Raw genomic sequence first — 24,101 nt, forward strand, 5'->3', positions numbered from 1 at the left:
CTATAAAAAGATTGATTTATCTAAAAGAGCAAACAAAATAATTTGTAATCTTCAACAATCAATTTTTACACAAATGTTTTTCTTATTGAAATTATTATTAGTGAAGTTTTTTAACGAATGAGATTAATAGAAAATAAAATTTTTATATTGATTGTTGCGCGATTGCTCTCCGATTTTTTTAAAGAAAATTTTTAAAATATGATTTCCAGATGAATATTTCCTAAAAAACTGATTTAGTTCATCAAACTTCGACTTAAGATTAAAAGTTCTTTTTTAAAGATTGAAATGCTCTTAAGTTCTTGAATTGTGTCCAAGTTTTTAAAAAGTTCATAAAAGCAACACAAAAAAATATTCAGAAAACATCAATTATTTTTGGTTCTGTTTTAAGCAATTTTAATTTAAAAAATTTAATCTTGATTTATGATTTTTAAAATTTTTGCATTCTTTCAATAAAAGTATATTTTTCGAATTTAGGAATGGTAAATCTATAATTATGTGCAGAATTTTAATCTTGATTCAAGAATTTACCTTCTGGGTTTTATTTTGACATCATATAATTGTAGTTCAAGAATTTATTCTAGAGTGTAGCACGTTTTTTTCTGTATACATATACAATTGTTATTTTTATCGTTTAGTTAGTTTAGTTCATATCCAAGCAAATTACCAAAATTATGACAACATCCGTTATTTCTTATTTTTAAATCAAGCAACGTCAACAATAATACTGATAATCCCTCTCTTATTAATTTCAGGAAATGCATTAACATAGGATTAATAAGTTTTTATTGCAATAAATTCCACAGGAAATACAATGAAATACAGCGGGTCACAAGATTATCAATTATAAACGTAACGCGTGAACAGCATGTTAATCTTAAAACGCAATGAATGAAGTAAAAATATAATATATAATGAAATTTATAATAATAAGAATTATTACAAAAGAAAAATACGAAATTAAGAATAGTAGTATTTAATTAGAATACGTCATAGATATAGTAATGAGATAATAGTATATAAAGTCTAACTCATTCTCATTCTATTCTCAATCCAATTGCCGAAGCTGCGCACTCGAGTGGCAACACTGGGAAACGTTGGAGTGGCGCATTCACGACCGCCATACGAAACGATGCCCTCGAGGACAAAGCGTCTGCTTTCAAACTGATACATGACTGGACCTCCAGAGTCGCCATGGCATGCACCCTTCCCGGTGACACCTGTGCAGATCTGTGACTCATCCCTACGCACATCTTGGAGACAGTTTTCTCTAGTCCATAATGGCACAGAGACAGCACGCTTTGCCAAGTCGTCGCGGCGGGACGATGTGTGACCCCAGCCGCTGACCATTAATTGATTGGTGGAACTTGGTTCAGGTATGTTGGGGTTATTGCCAAATGGCAGACAAATGGGCTTCAGCATGCTGGTAAACTCGATTTTTCTCTGCAGTCGCACCAAGGCAATGTCATTCAGCATTCTTGCTCTGCTATTCACGATGTAATCCGGATGCACAATAATCTCGTCGACTTCAATGCGTTGATATTGCTGACAACCTGGAGTACCAAAATCACATTTTAACCCATTAGTAAAGTTGCCCACACGCACTGCTTTCCTGTACACAAGTGAGTTTATTGTTAATGCAAATAAAAGTCACTTGTTTATAAAATATACTTACAGACCCCCAAAATAGTCGACCATTCTGTCAGACACACAATGCGCTGCCGTCACCACGTAAAGCGAGTTGACAATGGATCCAGCACAGACTCCAGCGGGGGCTTCATAATCAGCATACTCCAAACTAACTAACCAGCTAAATTCATCGGGCTCGATCACTCGACCACCAACTACTCGGTCGGATTCGTACCAAGGCGTTGATCCACAATCTTTTGGAAATTTGTCTTCTTCCTCAGCTGACTCTGTTATCCGCGTCTTCACAAAGGTTGGACAGCAATATTTGAAAGGCTCATTGCATTCGCTGCTTTCTCGCATTGCTTTAGTGCCTAACATGAGTTCCGGACAATCCAATAATAATACACACGATTCAGACGAAGTGCATTGCCGACAGTTTGTTGACATGACTTGCCATAACAAAATGACAAATAATATAATCTGATTCATGATGCTTTCACGGCAAATACAGAAATTGTACTAAACTCTTGATTACTGCTGCTGTTGTTTTTATAATTATGCACTTCGACTGATTATAAGAGTAATCCATTTTCCATTTTATATTGCTCTGATGAAATTCTAGCATCAAAAATTCTCTGAGTTTAAAATCAGTCAAAATATTGTACGAGGGTTGATCGTTCAATAACAAATTAGTACTTTTTTAAATAAAGTATAATTTTAGCATATACATATGTGAATAAGTTTAATAAAGTTCGGTTGCTTTTCTTTTACTGCAACAACTTTGCAAAGTTCTTCAAGTTTGTAATTTTCAGCAATGGAAATATAACTTTAGCTTTATGAGTTTGTATTGCGCATATTTCCGATTGAGTTGTTTATGTTAAGCAATTCATAACGTGGGCTTATCTGCATCACACGATCTGATCAGATCCGCCAAAAAAAAAAGGCTTGTCATTGTGAGGCATTCGTGTGGAAATTGGCAGAATTTCAAAAATGTCCTTTTATTAAACGTCGCAAGGCCAACACGCAGTTCAATGCCTAAACACAATGCCTTGGCTGAATAGTAGTAGTAGAGTATTGTGATATAAAACGTTTTCTATCTCACAGATACACAAAACAACGCACAGGCAAAACAATTTCATTTGTGCTTGAAATGCACCCAAAAGAGCTCGCCTCTTGTCATTCTCATTGTTGTTGGTCTTCCTCTCGTTGTCGTCGTCGTCGTCGTTGTTGTTGTTGTTGTGTTTATTAAATTGTTATGTCGCGGCTCGAAAGGGGTGAGAGAGGTCGAGTCCGGAGCAAGCAGACATATCTACTGGTCGTGACCGGATCCGGAGGCATCCAGGCCAAGGGGTCGGGCCACCTTTATTAATTTGGACAATGTAATGCGCCATCATCAAGCTGGCCATAAATCTGGCAAAACGAGCAGGCGACATGTGAGTACCTCAACCAAAAATTCCATACAACCCAGAGAGCAATTGAATTGCGTATGAAATGTACACGTACTCGGCATCTCCTCTGTCCCCGTGCCGTGTCCTTTGCCCTCAGGCAGGACGTCGCCGTCGCATTTTTCATGCTCGCCTGCATTCATTCACCCAGTCAACCATTCATTCAATGATATCATAAAAAAACTACAAGTTTCTGTTTAAGTAATAATGCTCGACTTGAAGATATCCCTTAAACACTATGCTTGGTACATGGCGCAGATTTTATTCTCTATACGAAATTCCAGTCCCCAGTTGATTTACTTTTCATTTATATCAACCCTCTTTCACCTTTTTTATAGGGTGTTGAAAGAAAAGCAAAAATATTTCATAAATTGAATTATTTTGCATTGTTTTCTTGTCGTTGCCCAGCGCATTTTATTCCTATTTTCTCCAAAAAAGAAAATGTATTTGAAATAATAGAATAAAAGGTTTTCCTATGTGATTTATAACGCGTTTAGACTAGGACAATGGTGACTTGATGTTCTGAGAGCTCTTCGAATTAAAGCTAGGCAACATAAAGTTTGGAAATCACGGATTATAATCGCACAAGGATTATAGATTCTTAAATATGATAAATTATGCAGTTAAATGTGCATGCCAAACAATTTTAACCTTACGCAATCAAAGTGCGTGTCAGAATTTTCCCATCAGCGAAAGTCCGTAAATTTTCAGCACGTTTCGCTGGCAGTGGTTCTGACACACCGCCACGCCCTTTAATGGAGCACAACATTTTAAAATCGTTGCGAATTGAATTTAAATTTGCTGATTATCTCGGCGTTCCGAGCACTTGGGTCGGACTCAAGTAGTGCAAATAATGGTTATATTGAGCCATAAAAGAAATTAAGTCAAAACATTATTTTTAGCTGAACTTCGCTCTCTCTCTCTGCTTCACCCCTCTGCTGCAGACTTTAAAATTACTTTCACCACCTTTTCAGGCAAATATTATTGATACATCGGCGGCTTCTCAATGGATTGTAAATGCGTGTTGAAGAGGCAACTTGGCTTGGGGGCTGCCTGATGGGGTGCCACACACTGAGGCACATTCGCATATACTCGTATCTATTTAGATGCTGCGACGCATATTCACAATATTCAACATATTTTCAAGTGTTGCTTGTTGTTTGATGGCCCCATGGACAGCTTATTGATGATTCAACTGGATTTGCAAGGCGGCTTTATGAAATTTTACAATCCTCGCAGCGGGCGGGCGTCAGGAAGTTGTTAAATTACATTTTTCAGCTTTCTTTCATTTATTTTTTGTAATTTAAAAATGATTATTACTTAAGCGAAGAGCGCGCAGAGGGAAGCAGGACGAAATCAATGCATAAATTACGAATTACGAGCCAGATGGAACCTGATCTTTATTGTTATTCAAATGCATTGACAGTGGCGCTCTAATCAGGGCATTTGCGGCGCTCAAATGATAATGATTGACTGCCACTTGTGCGGCATAAGCTGTCAATAATTCAGACCATGTGCCGCGGATTCTGCCGACGGCTAGAACATTAAAAAAAGAAAGTCTCGCAAGGATGCGCGGATGCGGATTGTCATTCAAGATGTCGATTTCCCAGGCGAATTGCACTAAGCCGATGGAGATGCCATGTAATTAGGCGTCTGTATTCCAATCGTATTCAAATTCAATTCGATTGCTCGCTTTTTAACACGAAAAAGTAATCCGAAAAGAAGAACTACCCTTCCCTCTATCCCTCACTTCAAATTCCTGCTGTAAACTATATACTATATATTTTCACATGATAATTTAATGTAAACTTTGTGGTCACGTGTCGTCGTCCTCTCGAGTAAGTAAATCAAAGCAAATTACACACACACATGAGACCCTTATATAGCTCTAGCTCTGAACCCCAGAGGTTCACACAAGTGTTTTGACATTTTAGCGCGTTTTGTACCCAAAATGACCAGCAACAGTTGCTGCTGGTGTTTTGGGCACAGGCCAGGGGCCAAATGGCAAAGGGTCTATTGCCAAGGGAGCTCTTACACTTGTGCAATGGGTGGAAGGTTAACATGAACTGTGAGAACTATGCTATGTTGGACAACAACCCTGGGAACAAAACATACACCAACTGTACGTACATATGTACGTACATACATATTTCAGTGCCAATGACTTTCTCTGTAATACTGATATGATAATGAATTCCATTTAACTATTAAATAGACTGCAGCCCATTATAAAATATCAATTGTTTCTATAATTATTTTTAAGGAAATCAATAATAAATATATATATGTATATGCATATATGTAACAGACAGAAGAAGGCAGCTTCGACCCCATATGTATGTATATTCTTTATCAGCGTCAACAGCAGAGGCGCTATAGATGACAAAAAAGGCATGGCGAAAAAGACTAATGCTGTCGCGTATGTAATATTTTGAATTTAATAGTATATAAATTTATTCATCGGTATGTATTGGTGTTTTTTAGGTACATTAATTTAGTATATATTTTGAAATATACCGCACTGTATTACTTGTTAGCGTATCTCATAGTCGAGCACACTCGACTATAGCTTTCTACTTGTTTAATCATAGCACTGTCCTACAGTAACCTCGAAACCATTTTGTTTTGTGGAAACTATGGTGTATACAGTGTATCATATGCTCTAATAAAATTTAATTTAATTTTTAAAAAATCAATAAATCATATTAAAATTATTTTAATTTGTTTTTCATTTACATGTATTTAAAAGGATATTAGTGCAACCATCAAAAGTATAATTGTAGTTAGACTTTAACAGCAGTTTTCACTGTACATGTAAAGATAATCATCCCGCATCACGTAATATTATAGTAGTATTTATTATTATTAATATTTATTAATCTTTAATTAATATTTATGTTTCCAAGAAATCAAATTACGTAGAATGCGCAGTTTCCTTTGATTCAATACTGCAATAATTGCAATAAAAGCAGTGGCTTTGTGATTTGAAATTCAGTTAAATAGTTCCAAACCAAACAGCACAAGTCTAGATTTCTAGTGAGCTCAATATGAATTTCCTTAAGATTTTCTTCTTTTTTGTCGTTGTACTTGCCATTGGCATGGATCTGACCGATGCCAAAAAATTTAAGAAGTATAAGAAATACAAGGGATACAAAAAATATGTGAGTATACCTAAACTTAAAATATTGACGACAAATCATTCCTGACGAATATTGTTAATTTACTTCAATAGGATCTCATGGGCAAACTATTGGGCCAGACAATCAAGACTTCGGGTGTCGTAGCTTCTTCACTTATTGCTCGCAGAAACAATCGCAGAAACATGAACAACAACAACAACATGGAAGCAGACTACTAGATTGATATCCTCTTCGACATGAGAATCGTATATCAATTTGTAATTACAATTATGTTACGAGTAAACACACTTTTTTATATATGTATATTTGCAAAGAGAATATGTCATGTAAAATTAAATTATTAATACACTCGTCTTCAACATAGAATTCACGACGCATAATATCTTTAACACTCTTATAGCATTCTCTTGAGAGAGGAATTAATTGAATCTATGTACATATGTATGTACCCATATCATATACATAGTTCAGCTAAGCTTCTCAAACCGAAAAACTTTGCTCAAAACATTGCCAATTTATTGAATTGTTTCAATTGGTGCTAATATGGCGTTTTCATTTAGCTTTTTCGGGTAGTTCAATTATTGATAAAAATTTGCATGCTTGTTGATTCTAAAGTACCAGTGAAAAAGCTTCCTTAAGTCCATGAAAAATAAATATTTATTTAAAACAATGTGTTTGTGTACTAAAGGCAGCTTTCACTGTAGCCATTTTTTTGTATGTTTTTTATCAGAATTTCATTTTAAATAAATGTTTTTGGCATTGATTTCTATACCCGCTATTCGTAAGATAAAAGGGTATTGCTTCTTAGTGCTACCGTATAAATGGCGAATTGTTAATATTTGGTTATAATTTCTCAACTCAAATTACTCAGCGAAAGCTTTTTGTATTCTGAGAAAAATGTTAGCGGGTATTTCGCAGTCAGACGTCAATCGAGTGTAGCTTTTTTTTATGAAAATTTGAAATTTGTATAAATAGGCCATTGCCTCTCCTCAACCAGTTCAGTCGTTTCATTTTTAGAACAGCGGTATATACTCACGATCAAACAGCGAACAAATATTCAATTTTCAAACATGCGAATCGGCAATTTTAACATAAATTTCTTTAAGATTTTCTTGTTACTTATCCTCGTTTTGGCAATTTGCGCAGCTGTAACTGATGCTCGCTCACATGGCTCACATGGTCATTATCATCATCACTCCTCATCGCACAGTGGCAAGGGCGGAGGAGTAAGTAATACATTAGGTATTAATTAATTTAAAATTAATAATTATCTTCTTCACAGAAATGGCTTGGTGATCTTTTCAAAGCAATCGGACGTTTTTTCACAGCTATAGTTGACTTTTTCAGACGTAAAAAGAGAAATGAAGAGGAACAAGCTCGTTATAATGTGCAATACACTTCTTAACTATCAAAAAAGTAAAAAACGAAAACAAGCAACAAATACACAGTATTTGTATATACCACATAAACTTGTAGCCGATATAGAGAGAAGATTCTCAGTGCTTTTGTCTCTCTCTCTCTCCCTCTCTCTCAGCTTTCTTTCTACGCACTGTAATCAAACATTCTTTGGACTCTGCGCTCTACAAGTTAATATACGATAAATTTATCTAAAAACGATGCTCAACTGTGTTAATGATTTATGGATCTTTATTTTTACATATCATTCGGTTCTTTCTTCTTTGCCGCGAAAAGTGTCGACCACATTAGCTGCCTTTTGACCAATATCTAAAACCTGTAAAGTAGCATCCCTAATGTGCTGACCAACGCGTTCCTTAAAGAGAAATTTATTGTTTAAGTAATTAATTGTTAAAGTCGTGATTCAACTTACGAGGTCCTTCCAAATGTCAGGCCTGGCTTGAACCATACTAATTGCCAATATCAGTGCAACAAACAGAAAAATTTTATTGAAATTCATAATGTTGTTTGAAACCGATTCGACTGTAAACACGAGACTGTTGGTAGAACTTTGAAGTAAAGGTGCTTTTATATCAAACATCGCCAAGCATTATTTTAAATTTAAGGGGATTTTATCTATCACATAGGTATAAAATGTACCTTGTGTTGGGATATTGAGAATAATTGGAATTTCCTTCCAGGTGAGTAGGATAGGTTTCATAAAAGTAAATTAGCAACTTTTAATAGAATGGCAACTAAGTATTGCAAATATTTAAATCAGAAAGAAAGATATGACTCAACAACCATTTAATACGTCACATTCATTAGCGAGAATGACGTTTAACTGACATTAAAATCTGATTGGATGGACAGCAAAATTAGAAAGTATTTCTCCATAAAAAAAAGAGATAGTAAAACAAGTTTACTCCTAACAATAAAAAGATATTAATTTGTTTACGTCATAAGAAGACACGCAATTAAGTTACCCAAAAAATTCGATACTCAAAGTATCTAGAGTGCTTGCAGATGATATCATCTCCACCCCATTCTCGATAAGTATTAACAGTCTATAGTATGTACTACTTATATATTTGTACGTCAGTTTGTGTTTGAAACAAGTAAGAGCTGTGCAGTCGATTGACCGTCTCTCAGATACCCAGTACTCAATTATTGGATTACGAAAAATGTTGCCGTATTAACATCGCAGTAAATTTAGTTAATAATATAATATATAATATCAATTGCAAAAAAAAATAAGATACAAACAAAAATACTGGCTTTGTTTACGCTGAGGAGAATTCTAAACTTATACTGTCTCATACATTTTCGGCTTGTTCTAAATTGTAATACCCTATAATACCCAATGAGTATCGCGAAACAACAAAACTAGTAAAAAATTTTAGAGTCAAGTACGTTTGTACTTAAATAATTTGTATATCAGCATATCTTGCCTCTAATTGTGTATCGTTCTTATTGCTGATACAGCTTGACAATACCCTGTGACCAGAAATATTTTCTCTTTAAAGCAAAAACAAGAACTACGGCTGAAGTATGCCAAATTAATTCATAAATAATATTTCAAAATATACATATTTTAATTTTTATTAAAAAAATTAACTTTTCTTTGCGGTGCATTTTCTAAGTATAATAATACACAATAGAAAATTGCAAAATAAAACGATCAGACTGATGATAATGATTGAGAATTTGCATAAAAGTGTTATGTAATTAATAAAAGCAATTTTAAATGTTGGGACTCTAAGTCTAGTATTCTTTTGAAGATTACACAATTAATGCTGATCCACATGATGACATATGCATCTGGTTAAATATTATAGTTTATAGGTTTGGAATACATTCCGCTTATTCAAAAATTCTAAATATGCAAATTTTTAAATTTATTAAAAACACGTGCTGTCTTTAGTCGAAACTGTGTCAAAACTGAATTGTCTTGACTCAAGGCCATAAGATTTTTATACTCGCTATCCATAAGGTAGAAGGGTATTATAACTTTATGCCTCCATGAAATTTATGTAACAGGCAGAAAGCGGCATCTGCGACCCTATAATGTATATGGGCATTTCTCAAAGTCGCGAACGTACGTTCGTACGAGATAAATTAGAAAAATAAAATCGAAAACAAACGTTTCCTGAAACTTTTTTTTACTCTTCGATAGCATTTGTTTAGCTCTTTGGTTAGTGTAAATTATGGGGCTTATCGATTTTTAATTTTCATAATATTGTCAAAAAACATGCGGTCGCGAACGTACGCAAAATGGAAGTCGACTTTGGCTTAATACAGTAAAATGCAAAACTCTGCGAATTGAGACGGAATATTTTAAAGAAATAACTTAACTTTTAAAGTAGAATCATGTAGCTTTCTATAAAGTCTACTCCCAAGAAAATATCTCCATTTATTTATTTTTAATTTAATTAAGTTCCGGTCGCGAACGTACGATTTGAACATAGTTAAGAAGCAAAATAAAAATAAACAGTTAATTGAACATTTTTTCGCTCACTTTGCATTTTTTATCTTATTATTGGATTGCTATTAAGAGATTTGGTAGAAAAAGAGCAAACATATCATATGTTTTCTTTGTGAAATAATAAAATATAAAAATGCATACAAAAGGAGCTAGAAGTGAAAAATTACATTTTTTCAGTTTGCAGGCAAATTTTTTTATAAAAACAACGGAGATATGCTACGGATCCATTGTATTATGAAAATTTGGATATTTCTTTATGACATTATACAAAAAAATACGATGAATGTGAAGATTTTTTTTTCGGTCGTGGTTTACCATTTTTTGAGAATTGCCCATATATATTCTTAATCAGCGTCAACAACCGAGACTATATAGCCACGTCCGTCTGTTTGCATAAACACCTTGATTTAAGAGACAGAGATATAACACTTGTTATGTTTGCATGCAGATCAAGTTCGTTTCAAATTTTTGTCACCGTAAATTGACAAAATTGAATAACAACGATTTTTGGAACATACAATAACAACTATAGTGTTTACAATTCCTGAAAATTTGGTTTCGATTAAATAAAAATTGTCGAAGTTATTAAAGAAATACTTTTGTACAGAGAAACGCCTTCTTACTAGGGGACTGAGTTGCTTTGGCTGACAGTCTGGAATATTTTGCACTCTATAGTTTATTTTGAATGACACTATATAAATATACCAAATACATTGTACAATACATTGGTACATTTCAGTATTTTTGCGGTATATTAATTTATCGGGTATTTCACAGTCATGCACACTCTTACTTGTTTACGATAATACTAATTCAACAATAAAAAATGTCAAATTTGAACAACATAATAAAAATAAAGGAAAATTTAGATTGTTTAAAATAAATCAACAAAATATTTATTTTTGTTTTGTTTTTAAGAATTTGTTTTGTTTTACTAATTAACTCTTACTAATAAGCTTAATGATTATTGTATTTAATGTGCCAAAATGCCTAATTTAAATAAATATATTATTGATATATATATAATATATTAATGATATTATAGTTTATATAGTAAGATTTCTCTCTCCTCAGCCTCTAGCTGTTGCAGCGACATTTGCAGCCTGCTGGGCAATTCCCAGTGTCTGGATTGTGGCATCCCGAGTATGCTGACCAATGCGTTCCTGTGAAGATCAAACAGCACGTAAGGAATAATTCTTATTTAATTTGCCAATTAAAAAGAACTTACGATTTTCTTGCCAATCTTCTTTAGCCAGCCAGCTTCGGATTGTCCCATGCTAATGGCCAGGATGAGAGCGACAAAGATGAAGACCTTGTAGAAGTTCATGTTGAGTTCTGTGCTTTTTATATTCCTTGGAATGTTGCAAGTTGAGACTTGAGCTGTTGTTATTGCAGCTGGAATTGTGTGACTGATGATTTGTGAGACCCGACGAAGCGCTTTTTATACTAGCACAATTCGTTCAACGCGACAGCTCAACGATGCTGATAAGCCATCGGCCACTGAAACAAAGCGAGGCATTGGGGAATCCGGGGATTTTGTCTGACACAAAAAGTACAAATGAAAGAAAGGCAAAGCAACGATCGCAAAATTCATTTGAAACAAAAGTCTGCTAGTCTAAGTCTATATTATGCCAATTTACAGCACCGATCGGATCACCTAATTGAAAAAAGGGTGAAGTACACATAAATGATGGTCAGATTAATCAACGAAGGAATTGATGAACGGTTATTCCTCTAACGGAAATGCCATCGATCTTAGCATTAAATTTTTCTGTGTTATATTTATTGATTAGTTTTATAATTTGAATATTTGAATCTGCATTAAAAATCTAGATGAATTAATTATTCTTTAGTTGTATTTATTAATAATTATGTTGCTGTTGATAGAAGAGAGTTCGCAGACCACAGAAAAATACCCGATAATTCAAGGAAGTTCCCCTCACTCTGTTTAAATTAAACAACAAAGTAAATATATGAATTCACATATTTTAATTTAAAAATATTTAAGCGCAGAGGCAGCCGCTGCTGTGATAGTTTTATTGGCTTTCTAGTAGCAATGTTAACAGAGATCAACATTGATGTACCATTATCAACAGTCTTCAGATTTTACCACGCTGTTGCCTAGAATAGAAACAGCCGAGAAGATATCATTCGTTCGACAAATTTTCTTTATAATAACCTTATTATGAACAGCTAATCTAAATGAATGAACCTTAAGCAAATAAATAGTAGACAATTCATGGGGAATTCCACAAGCTTTTGTTGTTCCAGCTGCGAATGAGGAGAAGATATTTGCTGCTATCATTCTTGCTATTATGAAATGATATTGACATTGACTGTGTGAATTACTATCAAGTGCAGAGAAACACAACTGTACTCGTGCCCATGTTGCACGTTTTGTGTGGCACGCGCATGGGGTGAGGAGGCACACACACGCACACACACACACACACACTCGCACTCGAACTTGCACTCACACCCTCAAGCACACGCACACTATCAACCACCAAAAATGTGACTTTAATTTGTGCTATAAAATAAAAAGCAACAAGAGTAGCATCAACCAGGGATTTAACATGCGTAGAGCAAAGACAACAAATGAATTAAATCAACAAAAGCAAAACACAACAAGATTTCTGGTAGAAGGATGTGCGCACTGTCAGGATACGCCACTAATTTCCTTAACAAGTAAAAACGCTTTGCGGCTCTGGGTCTTGACTCTAGACTCTAGACTCTACTATGTAGGAATCCCCTTTACCCTCGCATCCCCCGCCGAAGCAGTTGACAGCCGCATCTATGGAAGTAAGTTTGCTGTGCGTTGCTTTCCGGTTCTGTTGCTGTTTTTGTTGCGGGGCTTTTGGTAAAATGTAAATAAAATCGCTCGAATTAACCGCTGAGTGACAGGCACAACGAACAACAGCCTCCCAGGACTACAACACGCATATCATAACTGCCACATTCCAGGCACCAACAGAAAACTGTGACTTCATCTCCGACTCTGACTCCGACTCCAAATTCTGGGCTGGCAGCTGCTGTATCTTTACTCTCTTATAATGAGGCATATTCTGCTAAAAGACTTTGAGCGCGCAGAGTTGCGTAACTAAGACAGTAAATGCAACTGGTTTTTGTCAGCATTTTGCATATCACAGCAGGGAAGTGTCTAAGAAAGGCGACTGACAAAACTTTGTAGCATAAAAGGAATTTAGAATAGACAAAAGAAAAAGGTTACGCTAACTATATATGGTAAAATCTTGGGTGTCACTAAGAAAAAGATTGTTATTTGGTTGAAGAACAAAAAAATAATATTCTGGTTACATTTTTCTAAGTACTAGCATGCAATAAGGAAAGGATTTAGCTTAGATGCAATACCCCAATAATACTATTCTACATTAGAATTATATAATCTGTAGTATTTCGCGCATATATCTACAAAAGAACTTACTTCATATCATGTCAACATCCTCAACGCCCAATGTCATATGAATTTGTGATTAATTTTGCATGCACATATGTACTTCACTTTTATTTGAGTTCTTCCTATATGCACCCTTTAATGTATAGCATGCCCAAACCTTGGTAATCAGCAATGTCACGGGGAATTTTTTTATATTCGCCTGCAATCTGGTTGACCGGGATTCACAGTGCAAGACATACTTGTATAGAGGTCCAGAACAGAGCAGAGCAGAACAGAGCAAACACCGCAGAATTGAGCTGATAACTAGGAAGAAACGCTGATAAAGCTCGATGGCAACACAAATATAATTCAACAGTAAAAACAAAACAACAACAATAGCATTTAAAACCTGCTATTGAGGTGTGCTGTTTATGACGTGTTTGCTCGCCGCGCTGCACAGCTCTGTCGATCACTCATCGTCATATCGTCATCGCAATGATCATGAGAGAGAGACAGCAACAGCTCTTTGTTCACTCCGAGTTCAGTGGCACATTATTGCTTCTATAATTTAGAAAAACCCAAACAAGTTTTCATTCATAAATTGGTTTCGTAGTAAATGTTTCACTCATTTTTTTTGCTGAGCAGCTCAAACATGTTTGGTGGTTACCCGACAAAACCACTTTGGATGTCAAGATTGGAGGCACGGCTGATTAATTAATCACCAAGAACTTGACCTAACAGTTTTATATATTAGCTCATTTTATTAAGCTGACGTTTAAGTAAAATATTTGAAACTTTTATATGAGAAGTGTATTTGGGGAACACCTTTCTGAACAGGCAATAAACCAGAATGTCTATAATTTCTAATCAACTTTTAAACAATTTTTAATTAACTCTGAAATATCAAAAATGTCGGTGTCGATCCGTTTTGGTTGTGTGATTTTTGGCCAAACAAAATCCCCTACATCCAAGCATTTATCTTTCTCTGCAAGAAGAGATTCACATATAAAGAGTATGGAATGGATAAGCAAATCATCAGTTTATCAACATCTGTTAAAATCATAGCAACTCAAGTTTCTATTTAGTATTAACTTCAATTAAAACTCAATCTCAACATGAACTTTTACAAGATCTTCGTCTTCGTCGCCCTCATCTTGGCTATCAGTGTCGGACAATCTGAGGCTGGATGGTTGAAGAAACTCGGCAAGAGAATTGTAAGTTTCTGTAATTCAAGTTATTAATATGAAATAAATATAAACTTTTTAATCGTTACAGGAACGCATTGGCCAGCACACTCGGGATGCCACCATCCAGACTCTGGGAATTGCTCAACAAGCGGCAACTGTAGTTGCCACAGTTAATGGATAATGCAATAGGAAAATAATTAAATTTTATAATTTAATTTAATTAACTGAAATATGTATAAATATAATATAATAAATTAATTTCAAAATGTACCAATTACATTTCTTCTTCTTTTTATTTGAAATAATTACGAAATGGTAACAAAGATAGGTGCACCGTTACCTAAGTGGGTAACTTAAGCAAATCAAAATAAAAAACAGAAAAATTAATGTCAGCAGCACATAATAAATATAAACTTTATACAAATTATATAAATTGAACCAAGGATATGCGAGAAATTTAAGTATATATATATTAATTGTTGGTAAACATTAGGTTAAGACCCCAGCCAGCAGGTCTTGAGGATGATGGCGTTTCAGGCTTCTCCTGACCGTAGTGCGATCACTTGGCGTTAGGCGCCTGTTTGGGTGACCTCTAAGCCTCTCCGTGTATTTTTGTGCAATCGCATGAATTTTATCGCCAATTTCAGCTACTTTGAGGTCGCGTTCAATGTCCGCCGTTCTCATGTATATGGAGCTCTAATAATAAGCTATTACAAGGTGGTTTATACACTATTATGTAATTTTAAGAAATTTTCTTCAAAATAAAAGTTTAACATATCATGGTTATTACATCTGTTGATAATCCGTCCAATAAATGTTACAATCTAAAGACGTACACACATAAGATTTCGAAAAAGGTTTTTTATTACACTAGTCCGCTTACCTATGAGAAGACAATCTTTGTGCTGACTTTGCAGCCTGACAGCAGACTGAGTATCTCTCAATCCATACAGATTATTTACAAAGAAAGTACCAAGTAGTCTGAATAATAAGAAATTTTAATAACATTTCTTTTAATTAGACAATTTTTGCCATATTCTGAAACAATAGAATTTTAAATTAAATACTACACAGTATTTGAATTTGTACTTGTTACTTCTTTATTAATAAAGTATAAATTTGTTTTTTGTAATCTACTTTTTCAAATTTTCATTAATATTATTTACAATAATGATGATGTAATAAATAATCGTTTGATAATGAGTTGTATGGTTTCTATTTAACCCCTGGCTGTAGCTGCCACATTAGCTGCTTGCTGAGCAATTCCCAATCCTTGAATTGTGGCATCCCGAGTGTGCTGACCAATGCGTTCAATTTTCTTGCCAATCTTCTTCAACCAACCGGCCTCAGATTGTCCCATGCTGATGGCCAGAATGAGGGCAACGAAGATGAAGACCTTGTAGAAGTTCATGTTGAGTTTTTAATGGAAATATTCCTTGTACGCTGAAGGATTCTGGAACTGTTGAAGCTCTTAGTGAAGCTGGATGACTGATGACTAGACTGACAATTATGGGGCTTATATACCGCAAGCGAGCCAGCATCTGAATGGAACTGATAAGATGCGAACAAGCGTACGGATGAAAACGGTCGCTTCGAGGGGATTTTTTAAATAAAAAGCACTGTAAATATCAGTTTCTCAAATACAAGTAAAAAAAAGTGGTCAAATTGATAAAGTGGGGGAATATTTTATAGGTGTAGATGTATGAATATGGTAAACGTAAAGTTTTTATTGCATTTTTATGTCTGTATATGGAACTAATTGTTGTTTTTCCAAAAACTTGGAATTAAAACAGTACACGTTTTTAGAGTATCATGTAACCTTTATATAATTATTAACAAAAATGTTTTGAAAAAGTGATCATATATTGTTATTATGTAAAAAAACATGAACAAATTTCAGCCGAATTGACTATTTGGATATATAATACATATCTCAAGACAATGATGTATATGTAAAGACATTCGAGTTCTTTGTGAGAAAGAGGCTAAAGAGAGAAGTGTTTAAGAACTCTGCAACTCTTGTATACATCTTAGACAGAATATAGGTATATTTATCGCCACAAACTTAAAGCTAGAGCAAACTCATTCATATCCATATCCATATATTAATGTACTATCTATAACGTACTATTTAAATATCAATTACACATCACTTTTGTAATTATCAGAGAAAGAGACAAATGAGAGCTAACTGCCTGTGTTCAATGATTTGTTATTGTTACTACAAACGAGAAAACCCCATGCACATCTCATTCATAAATTTGATTCATAGTAAGTGTTTATATTGCACCCAGCAGTTGTTGTTTTTGCTCGCTCTAATAAAACAATCGTGATTAGTAGTTACCCGAGAAAACCACTTTTGATGACTAGATTAGAGGTGCGTCAAGTTAAATGAACGCCATATTACTGAGAACTGGAATTGAACATTTTTCATATTAGTACTTTTAATCTGCATTTCATTAAGCTGACCTTTAAGAGAAGCTTCCATATATGATGGTAATTGGGAAATACCTTCCTGACAAACAAAAGAAAAATCTGGTCTCTAATTTCTAATCAACTAATTACCTCAGGAATATTAATATGATTCACAAAAAAATTGTTTGCATCAATTCGGTTTTTAGTCTTGGATTAGGTGATTTTTGGCCAAACAAAATCCCCATCCCCTGGCTTATATCTTTGTGTATATAGATATAAAAGGTATGGAATGGATAAACACATCATCAGTAAATCAGCATCAGTTGCCATAACTACAGCTCAAGTCTTTCGTTGACATTTCACTTCAGTTAAAACTTAATCACAACATGAACTTCTGCAAGATCTTCGTCTTTGTCGCCCTCATCATGGCCATCAGTGTCGGACAATCTGAGGCTGGATGGCTCAAGAAACTCGGCAAGAGAATTGTAAGTTTCTGGAATTTCTTTCAATTAACATGAATTTACTATTATTTGTTCGATCGATTTTTAGGAACGCATTGGCCAGCACACTCGGGATGCCACTATCCAGACTCTGGGAATTGCTCAACAAGCTGCAACTGTGGTTGCCACAGTAAAAGGATAATGCTATACATTTTGTAATATAGAATCACAATTAGAATTTATTATAATATATGTATTTATTTAATTAGTGAAAGAACTTATATGCATAAATAAAAAATATTTAAAAAAAATGACCACATTTATACAGATTTTTTTTCTGAGTTCTAAGAGATATTTAAATAATTGACAATATTAAAAAAAAAGTATTTGAATACATATGTTTTTTAATGCTTATTGCTTTACAACATCCAATGCACATTTGGACATTCTGTAGGCACAGAGAGTATCTTTAATTTCTACTAAAAATATTTTTTACTCTGCTGAATATATTCGTAAAACGAGACTGAAAATTAAGTTAGACTTAGAAAGCATAAGTTATAATAAACAATTTTATCAGTTAAAAGTTGTTATTTTCTTCAATAATCTTTGGACATTTAAGGACCATATTAGCATAAATCTGTTGTGGTTCATCACTTAATCACACATACACACACACTCGAAGCCGAAGCCGAAAAGTTGTTTTTTAAACAAATATAATTTGGTATACTTTAATCATTTTTTATTGTAGCTTTAATGGGTTGTTGTTTTAAATTCTATATACATATGTACATTGATTTTTTTAAATGATCGATTTTATTTTACTTTAATAATATGTATTTTTGTGGTGTAATAAATAAAATGTTTAATTATGAGTTGTCTGGTTTATAGTTTAACCCCTGGCTGTGGCTGCCACATTAGCTGCTTGCTGAGCAATTCCCAATCCTTGGATTGTCGCATCCCGAGTGTGCTGGCCAACACGTTCAATTTTCTTCCCAATCTTCTTTAACCATCCGGCCTCAGATTGTCCCATGCTGATGGCCAGAACGAGGGCAACGAAGATAAAGACCTTGTAGAAGTTCATGATGAGATGTTGGTCAAAATATTCCAGGAGAACTATAGAACTGTTGTAGTAGCTTTGATTGATGTTGGACGTCTGATGACTAAACTGGCACTTATGGGTCTTATATACCGTAACTAAGCCAGAATTTCAATGAAACTGATAAGATTTGCTCACATCTTTCGTACGGACTAAAGCGTAGAGCAGAATTTGCTTCTAGGGGATTTTTTAAATAAAAAGTACTTTGAAATTGAGTCTCTCAAATAAAAGTAAAATGTGATAAAATTAATAAAGGGGGAATACTTTTCATACATGTATTTAATATCTAATAAAGTGTAGCCTATATAATTTTACATTGCAATTCAAATTTATTTAACAATACTATTAAATATTGTTAGCTTAGGAATATTACTATAATGAATTTAAACAATAAAAAATAATTATCAGATATAAATAAAAGTCAAATACATTTTTTATGGCCCAAGCAAATAATAAATAGGTAATTAATAATAACTTAAGTTATTATTATTTTACAATTAAGTAAATTTTATTTATTTTTTTATTTATTTAAATTACAAAATTAGATGTTTCACATACACACATTTCACTTAATTTCAGTTCTGTTTTTAGTCATTCACATTATAGCAGGCAACAGCTGATCGGGAGTTGTTGTGCAGCCCTGGAAAATACATTGTTTGTTATTCACATTTTTTTTTTAAGCTTTTGTATTACGTTCAATACTTTTAATTGCTATTATGGTATTCAAAAAAAAATATAAATATAAATATTACATATTTGCTTTTTAATAGTGCAAAAAAAAGCAAATTCAAAATATTGCGCCAAACAACGGCTTGCGCTCACATTGCGCTGTCGCGGCCAACTTCGCGTTCAAAGCAACCCTGTGTACCGATGACGTTTGCACAGTTCAGTGTCACGGCGTTGACTTCCTTTCCTGTCAAAATAGTCGACAAAGGTTGGTGTAAATTTTCTGTGAACGTTTTGAAAAAGTCGAAAAACCACCACAACAAGCAACACAAAGCTGAAAATGAATGGCAAAAGGTCTCAATTGAATACCACCAATAAAAATGCCACAAAATACGGTGTGGAAAATATTCCATTAACGTCGATGTGAAACGATTACAAATAGATTTATGAGATGAAGGCGAACTTTGAATGAATTTGCGGCGTTGCTGTGTTGTGCATTTGTTTTTCGCAATACTTGTTACTGGTAGTGTGTTTGCTTATTTCAATGTGCGTTCCATTTGCAGATGGCTATCGGCTCCAAGATTATCAAGCCCGGCGGCTCAGACCCCGATGAGTTCGAGAAGTCGATTGCCCAGGCGCTCGTTGAGCTTGAGGCCAACAGCGACCTGAAGCCCTACCTCCGTGATTTGCACATCACTCGTGCACGCGAGATTGAGTTCGGCAGCAAGAAGGTAGGTTTGTTGTTACACTTTGTTTCCTCTTAGATCGCACTAATTTTCCACTTTCTTATCGCATATTTTGCATGCAGGCCGTCATCATCTACGTGCCCATTCCACAGCAGAAGATTTTCCAGAAGATCCAGATCATCCTGGTCCGCGAGTTGGAGAAGAAATTCTCCGGCAAGCACGTTGTGGTTATTGGCGAGCGCAAGATTCTGCCCAAGCCAACGCGCAAGGCCCGCAACCCATTGAAACAGAAGCGTCCACGCTCGCGCACTCTGACCGCTGTGTACGATGCCATTCTTGAGGATCTGGTCTTCCCCGCTGAAATTGTGGGCAAGCGCGTCCGCGTCAAGCTGGACGGTTCTCAGCTGGTCAAGGTGCACTTGGACAAGAACCAGCAGACCACCATTGAACACAAAGTGAGTGTCGTTCTCTCCACATCATGTATAATTAAGTTAACTGCAAGTGATGCATTGGATTGTGCCTCGTCTCCGTGTTATTTGCGGCGCGTTCTTTAAGCGCCGTGATTGTCAAAGGAGACGCATATTAATTGCCAATAACTCGTTATTGTGCGCCATCAAACGCATTTTTGCGGGCGTCCATCTCCATATATTGGCTACATTTCCATCGATATCAAAACACTGTGATTGCTCAGTGATTGTCAAACTGTACTCTAAAGTGACTCCCAAACTAGTTTATCACTCCACATTGTTGAGCTTATCAATTAGTCAAGGTTGCTGCAATACTAACTCGCCGGTTACATGTATCCTAAGCAGACGACAACTATAGACACCTTTATAAATTATCGAAACAGAAACCTTTATCGTTCTTGTGTTATTTGCTGAACTAGTCTCATCGTTCAGTGATTGTCAAAAAGAACGCATAGTGACTTCCAAACCTGTTTATCACTCCACATTGTTGAGCCTATTATTGCCAAGGCTGCTACAATACTTACCCGCTGGTTACATATAAATATCCTCAACAGAACACTTTCTCGTTCTTGTGTTGTTTGCTGAATTCGCTTCTTCGATCAGTGATTGTCATACAGAACGCAAACTGAATCCCAAGACAGTTTTTCACTCCACATTGTTGAGCCTATTCAATACCAAGGCTGCTGCAATACTAACGCGCTGACTACAGACATATATTCTACATATAGGTTGTTCCCATCATAGAAACCTTTACCGTTCTTGTGTTATTTGCTGAATTCGCATTCTCGTTCAGTGATCGTCAGAAAGAACGCATAGTGACTTCCAAGACAGTTTTTCACTCCACATTGTTGAGCCTATTAAAATACCAAGGCTGCTGCAATACTAACGCGCTGACTACAGATTTAAATTCTAAATATTAGTTGTTAAATTCCTAGCCTGAAATCCCCATCATAGAATCCTTTACCGTTCTTGTGTTATTTGCTGAATTCGCATTATCGTTCAGTGATCGTCAGAAAGAACGCATAGTGACTCCCAAACCAGTTTATCACTCCACATTGTTGAGCCTCTTTTTTCCAAGGCTGCTACAATACTAACCCGCTGGTTACAAACATATATCCTTGAATATATCCACATTATAGAAAAACCTTTACCGTTCTTGTGTTATTTGCTGAATTCGCATTACCGTTCAGTGATTGTCAGAAAGAACGCATATTGATCCCCAAGCCAGTTTATCACTCCACATTGTTGAGCCTATCAAATACCCAAGGCTGCTACAATACTAACCCGCTGGTTACACACATATATTCTACAATCTAAACACATGCAGTAAATACAGTTAATTAATTACCCCCGCCTATTTGCCTCCCGAGCGCCGTTTTTTGTTCGTGGCGCCTTGGGACTTCCTACATCGGCGGAAAATTAAACAAACATGTTGAACTTAGACTTGCGGCAATAAATTGAGTTGCAACAAATTGTTCATCAGTTTGACACTGTATTATTCAATCTAATTATTATTTTACAATATAAAAATACAAACTAAATTATATATTTCATTCTTATTTGTAGGTTGACACCTTCACATCGGTCTACAAGAAGCTCACTGGCCGCGATGTTACCTTCGAATTCCCAGACAACTACCTGAATGTCTAGAGAGTGTTCCGCTAGAAAAGTCGTCGTGCTTGGTTCAGTTCAACAACAGATTCTGTCGTACAGAAGATGGCTCTTTTAAGATGAACTGAAGAACGTAGCGTCAACTAAATAAACAGTAAACATTTTTAAAAATTAAATTCTATTGGTTTAAATTGTATGTGAACAACGTCTTTTGAAATTCGATTGCATTAGATGTAATTTAATCTTCACTAGCGCTAAGAAATAATTTTTTAATTCCTTGTCGCCGTTAAACACACGCTGCGAAGTGTCTTTGATGTACACGCACTTCTTTTGATTAAGTGCAACCATAAAAGGACCATCGAAACACCCTGATGATGTATCTTACACTTCGCCATGTGTGGAATAACATTGTGTTCCCCTAGGCGACATGTTCCATGCGTAGTTTAGATGTGGCGTTTAATTAAAAAGTGCGTGGCGCATATTTATTGGATTCACTTTGTAACTTTTTTGTGAGTTCCCAAGCACCCCCAACCATCCTTTAACGCTTAGAACAAACATTTGTGGTAGCGAAGCGTAAAATCCTTGCCACACATGTGCGAAAAGGGGTTAATCCTGTGGCTGGCGGGTGTATTTTTCCACTCGACTCGGCTCATTTACATGTCCTGCTTGTAATTACGACGCATATGGGAATCGGTAATAAATATTTTGAATAATCACGTGTGCCATGCCTTTGGAGGATGGGGTGTAATTAAAAGGGAGGAGTTGGTGGCTTGTCACAAAAAGGATTAATGATTTTGTATATCATGAGAACAAAGCAGGAACTTCTTTGTACGATTTATTTGATTTATAATCTTCGGCGGAATCAATGAAATGGTATTTATTCAGTAATTCAGTTAAATTATAGGTTAAAACGTCAAATTTCATACTTAAATTTTTTATGGCAATCAACAATGCTTTTTGAATTGTTATATTAAATTATCTTATAGATATGTTGAGATAATTTAATAACAAAAAGAGCTGTAATAAAACTCACTAGTACTAGACTGGAAAAGTTAGATAAATTTTTAAAACTTACATTTCAGCACTTAACATATATTCAAATATATGTAGATACCCCTACAATTACCAATGTGTAAAAAGTTTCTTTAAAGCAGTTCAATAAGTCTATTAATCTCATTTTTTCATCAATCGCCAATTGATATTTGTTTATTATTACAATATTTATGTCCGTTTATAATTTATATTAAATTTCTTATAAATTGTAATTGTGTTAAAATTGTTATACAAACTATTTGGTTTCTGTCTGCGCTAAAACTTATTTAGGATATTCACCACAATTAAATTTCAACATATTGGATTGTGTCTTGGATTGAATTTAGCAGGGTCTTCAACCATTCAACATGTTAAGAAGACAAGTATAAGAGCGTCTTATATTTATTATTTATTGTTATTATTCATAATTGACGTAATGGTTCAATTTAACATGACTTGGGTACTTGAAAATATTTGATAGATTCTTTTGCTGATAATTGATTAATTTTGTCTATAATCCAAGGATGAGTCAAACTCATATTCTTAAGTACTCTAATTTGTAATCACTATTGCGCAGCTCTACAAATATTAATTATTATTATGCTTTTAGCTTATCCAATTAACCTGGCTACCAAAGCCCAAAACTGAGACCACAACAAACCACGTTGATTGCCATTTTGATATTCGATTTGAGTCAACATTGAAATCACGCAATACAACAATTTCGAAAATGTATTACAGCGAATGTCAGAGGAGAAATGTTCGAACAATGCAAACAATAATATACTACAACTCTCCAACCCTCACCGCACAATGTCTAGTCTAGTCTAGGAACACGGCTTGACCCACGCAATTAAAAAGTCTCCTTGTAGACAGGGCAATGTCCACGCTTTCCACCAAATAGCTTCCAATTCCAACTCTGTGCAGTTGTAGTTGTTGCAGTTCGTTTTGATTGATGGTTGGGTCTGCCTGGCACATTCGATTACTGTGGCCCTAAACAACAATTACAATGCGAC

General features: G+C 34.9%; 8 protein-coding genes, 2 long non-coding RNA genes and 6 other non-coding genes across 16 annotated transcripts; 11 read left to right on the forward strand and 5 right to left on the reverse strand.

The window, feature by feature from the left end:
• Nucleotides 1-1,023: 1,023 nt before the first annotated feature.
• On the reverse strand, nt 1,024-2,115 carry LOC117576133 (phenoloxidase-activating factor 1-like). Its single transcript, XM_034260694.2, has 2 exons — nt 1,673-2,115; nt 1,024-1,609 (listed from the first exon to the last, which is right to left on the reverse strand). The coding sequence occupies exons 1-2, from the start codon at nt 2,113-2,115 to the stop codon at nt 1,024-1,026; spliced, it is 1,029 nt and encodes a 342-aa protein (XP_034116585.2).
• On the forward strand, nt 1,283-2,349 carry LOC127566020 (uncharacterized). The gene is made up of 3 exons (XR_007955357.1): nt 1,283-1,373; nt 1,447-1,619; nt 1,675-2,349. It is a non-coding gene; the product is annotated as an uncharacterized LOC127566020 (long non-coding RNA).
• A 4,798-nt stretch (nt 2,350-7,147) lies between these two features.
• LOC127565841 (uncharacterized) lies at nt 7,148-7,825 on the forward strand. Its single transcript, XR_007955237.1, has 2 exons — nt 7,148-7,437; nt 7,494-7,825. It is a non-coding gene; the product is annotated as an uncharacterized LOC127565841 (long non-coding RNA).
• A 26-nt stretch (nt 7,826-7,851) lies between these two features.
• On the reverse strand, nt 7,852-8,313 carry LOC117574889 (cecropin-B-like). The gene is made up of 2 exons (XM_034258926.2): nt 8,040-8,313; nt 7,852-7,982 (listed from the first exon to the last, which is right to left on the reverse strand). The coding sequence occupies exons 1-2, from the start codon at nt 8,205-8,207 to the stop codon at nt 7,872-7,874; spliced, it is 279 nt and encodes a 92-aa protein (XP_034114817.2). The 5' UTR covers nt 8,208-8,313; the 3' UTR covers nt 7,852-7,871.
• Nucleotides 8,314-10,749: 2,436 nt separating this feature from the next.
• Nucleotides 10,750-11,516, reverse strand: LOC117574528 (cecropin-1/3-like). Its single transcript, XM_034258390.2, has 2 exons — nt 11,320-11,516; nt 10,750-11,254 (listed from the first exon to the last, which is right to left on the reverse strand). Exons 1-2 carry the CDS (start codon nt 11,416-11,418, stop codon nt 11,162-11,164), a joined length of 192 nt encoding a protein of 63 aa, XP_034114281.1. The 5' UTR covers nt 11,419-11,516; the 3' UTR covers nt 10,750-11,161.
• A 3,040-nt stretch (nt 11,517-14,556) lies between these two features.
• Nucleotides 14,557-14,861, forward strand: LOC117575962 (cecropin-C-like). The gene is made up of 2 exons (XM_034260440.2): nt 14,557-14,699; nt 14,761-14,861. The coding sequence occupies exons 1-2, from the start codon at nt 14,601-14,603 to the stop codon at nt 14,851-14,853; spliced, it is 192 nt and encodes a 63-aa protein (XP_034116331.1). The 5' UTR covers nt 14,557-14,600; the 3' UTR covers nt 14,854-14,861.
• Nucleotides 14,862-15,818: 957 nt separating this feature from the next.
• LOC117575963 (cecropin-1/3) lies at nt 15,819-16,177 on the reverse strand. The gene has a single exon (XM_034260441.2). It carries the CDS (start codon nt 16,081-16,083, stop codon nt 15,892-15,894), a length of 192 nt encoding a protein of 63 aa, XP_034116332.1. The 5' UTR covers nt 16,084-16,177; the 3' UTR covers nt 15,819-15,891.
• A 1,224-nt stretch (nt 16,178-17,401) lies between these two features.
• Nucleotides 17,402-17,783, forward strand: LOC117575960 (cecropin-C-like). The gene is made up of 2 exons (XM_034260439.2): nt 17,402-17,572; nt 17,637-17,783. The coding sequence occupies exons 1-2, from the start codon at nt 17,474-17,476 to the stop codon at nt 17,727-17,729; spliced, it is 192 nt and encodes a 63-aa protein (XP_034116330.1). The 5' UTR covers nt 17,402-17,473; the 3' UTR covers nt 17,730-17,783.
• Nucleotides 17,784-18,383: 600 nt separating this feature from the next.
• LOC117574682 (cecropin-2) lies at nt 18,384-18,680 on the reverse strand. The gene has a single exon (XM_034258588.2). The coding sequence runs from the start codon at nt 18,606-18,608 to the stop codon at nt 18,417-18,419; it is 192 nt and encodes a 63-aa protein (XP_034114479.2). The 5' UTR covers nt 18,609-18,680; the 3' UTR covers nt 18,384-18,416.
• A 742-nt stretch (nt 18,681-19,422) lies between these two features.
• LOC117575184 (40S ribosomal protein S7) lies at nt 19,423-22,229 on the forward strand. The gene is made up of 4 exons (XM_034259294.2): nt 19,423-19,557; nt 19,853-20,020; nt 20,098-20,430; nt 22,009-22,229. The coding sequence occupies exons 2-4, from the start codon at nt 19,853-19,855 to the stop codon at nt 22,090-22,092; spliced, it is 585 nt and encodes a 194-aa protein (XP_034115185.1). The 5' UTR covers nt 19,423-19,557; the 3' UTR covers nt 22,093-22,229.
• LOC117577005 (small nucleolar RNA psi18S-1377) lies at nt 20,497-20,635 on the forward strand. The gene has a single exon (XR_004573000.1). It is a non-coding gene; the product is annotated as a small nucleolar RNA psi18S-1377 (small nucleolar RNA).
• On the forward strand, nt 20,835-20,981 carry LOC117576999 (small nucleolar RNA psi18S-1377). The gene has a single exon (XR_004572995.1). It is a non-coding gene; the product is annotated as a small nucleolar RNA psi18S-1377 (small nucleolar RNA).
• LOC117577003 (small nucleolar RNA psi18S-1377) lies at nt 21,006-21,153 on the forward strand. The gene has a single exon (XR_004572998.2). It is a non-coding gene; the product is annotated as a small nucleolar RNA psi18S-1377 (small nucleolar RNA).
• LOC117577004 (small nucleolar RNA psi18S-1377) lies at nt 21,196-21,344 on the forward strand. Its single transcript, XR_004572999.2, has one exon. It is a non-coding gene; the product is annotated as a small nucleolar RNA psi18S-1377 (small nucleolar RNA).
• Nucleotides 21,406-21,552, forward strand: LOC117577001 (small nucleolar RNA psi18S-1377). Its single transcript, XR_004572996.2, has one exon. It is a non-coding gene; the product is annotated as a small nucleolar RNA psi18S-1377 (small nucleolar RNA).
• Nucleotides 21,593-21,741, forward strand: LOC117577002 (small nucleolar RNA psi18S-1377). Its single transcript, XR_004572997.1, has one exon. It is a non-coding gene; the product is annotated as a small nucleolar RNA psi18S-1377 (small nucleolar RNA).
• Nucleotides 22,230-24,101: the final 1,872 nt, after the last annotated feature.

The sequence above is a fragment of the Drosophila albomicans genome, chromosome 2R (assembly GCF_009650485.2).
Source record: "Drosophila albomicans strain 15112-1751.03 chromosome 2R, ASM965048v2, whole genome shotgun sequence".
Taxonomy (NCBI): domain Eukaryota; kingdom Metazoa; phylum Arthropoda; class Insecta; order Diptera; family Drosophilidae; genus Drosophila; species Drosophila albomicans.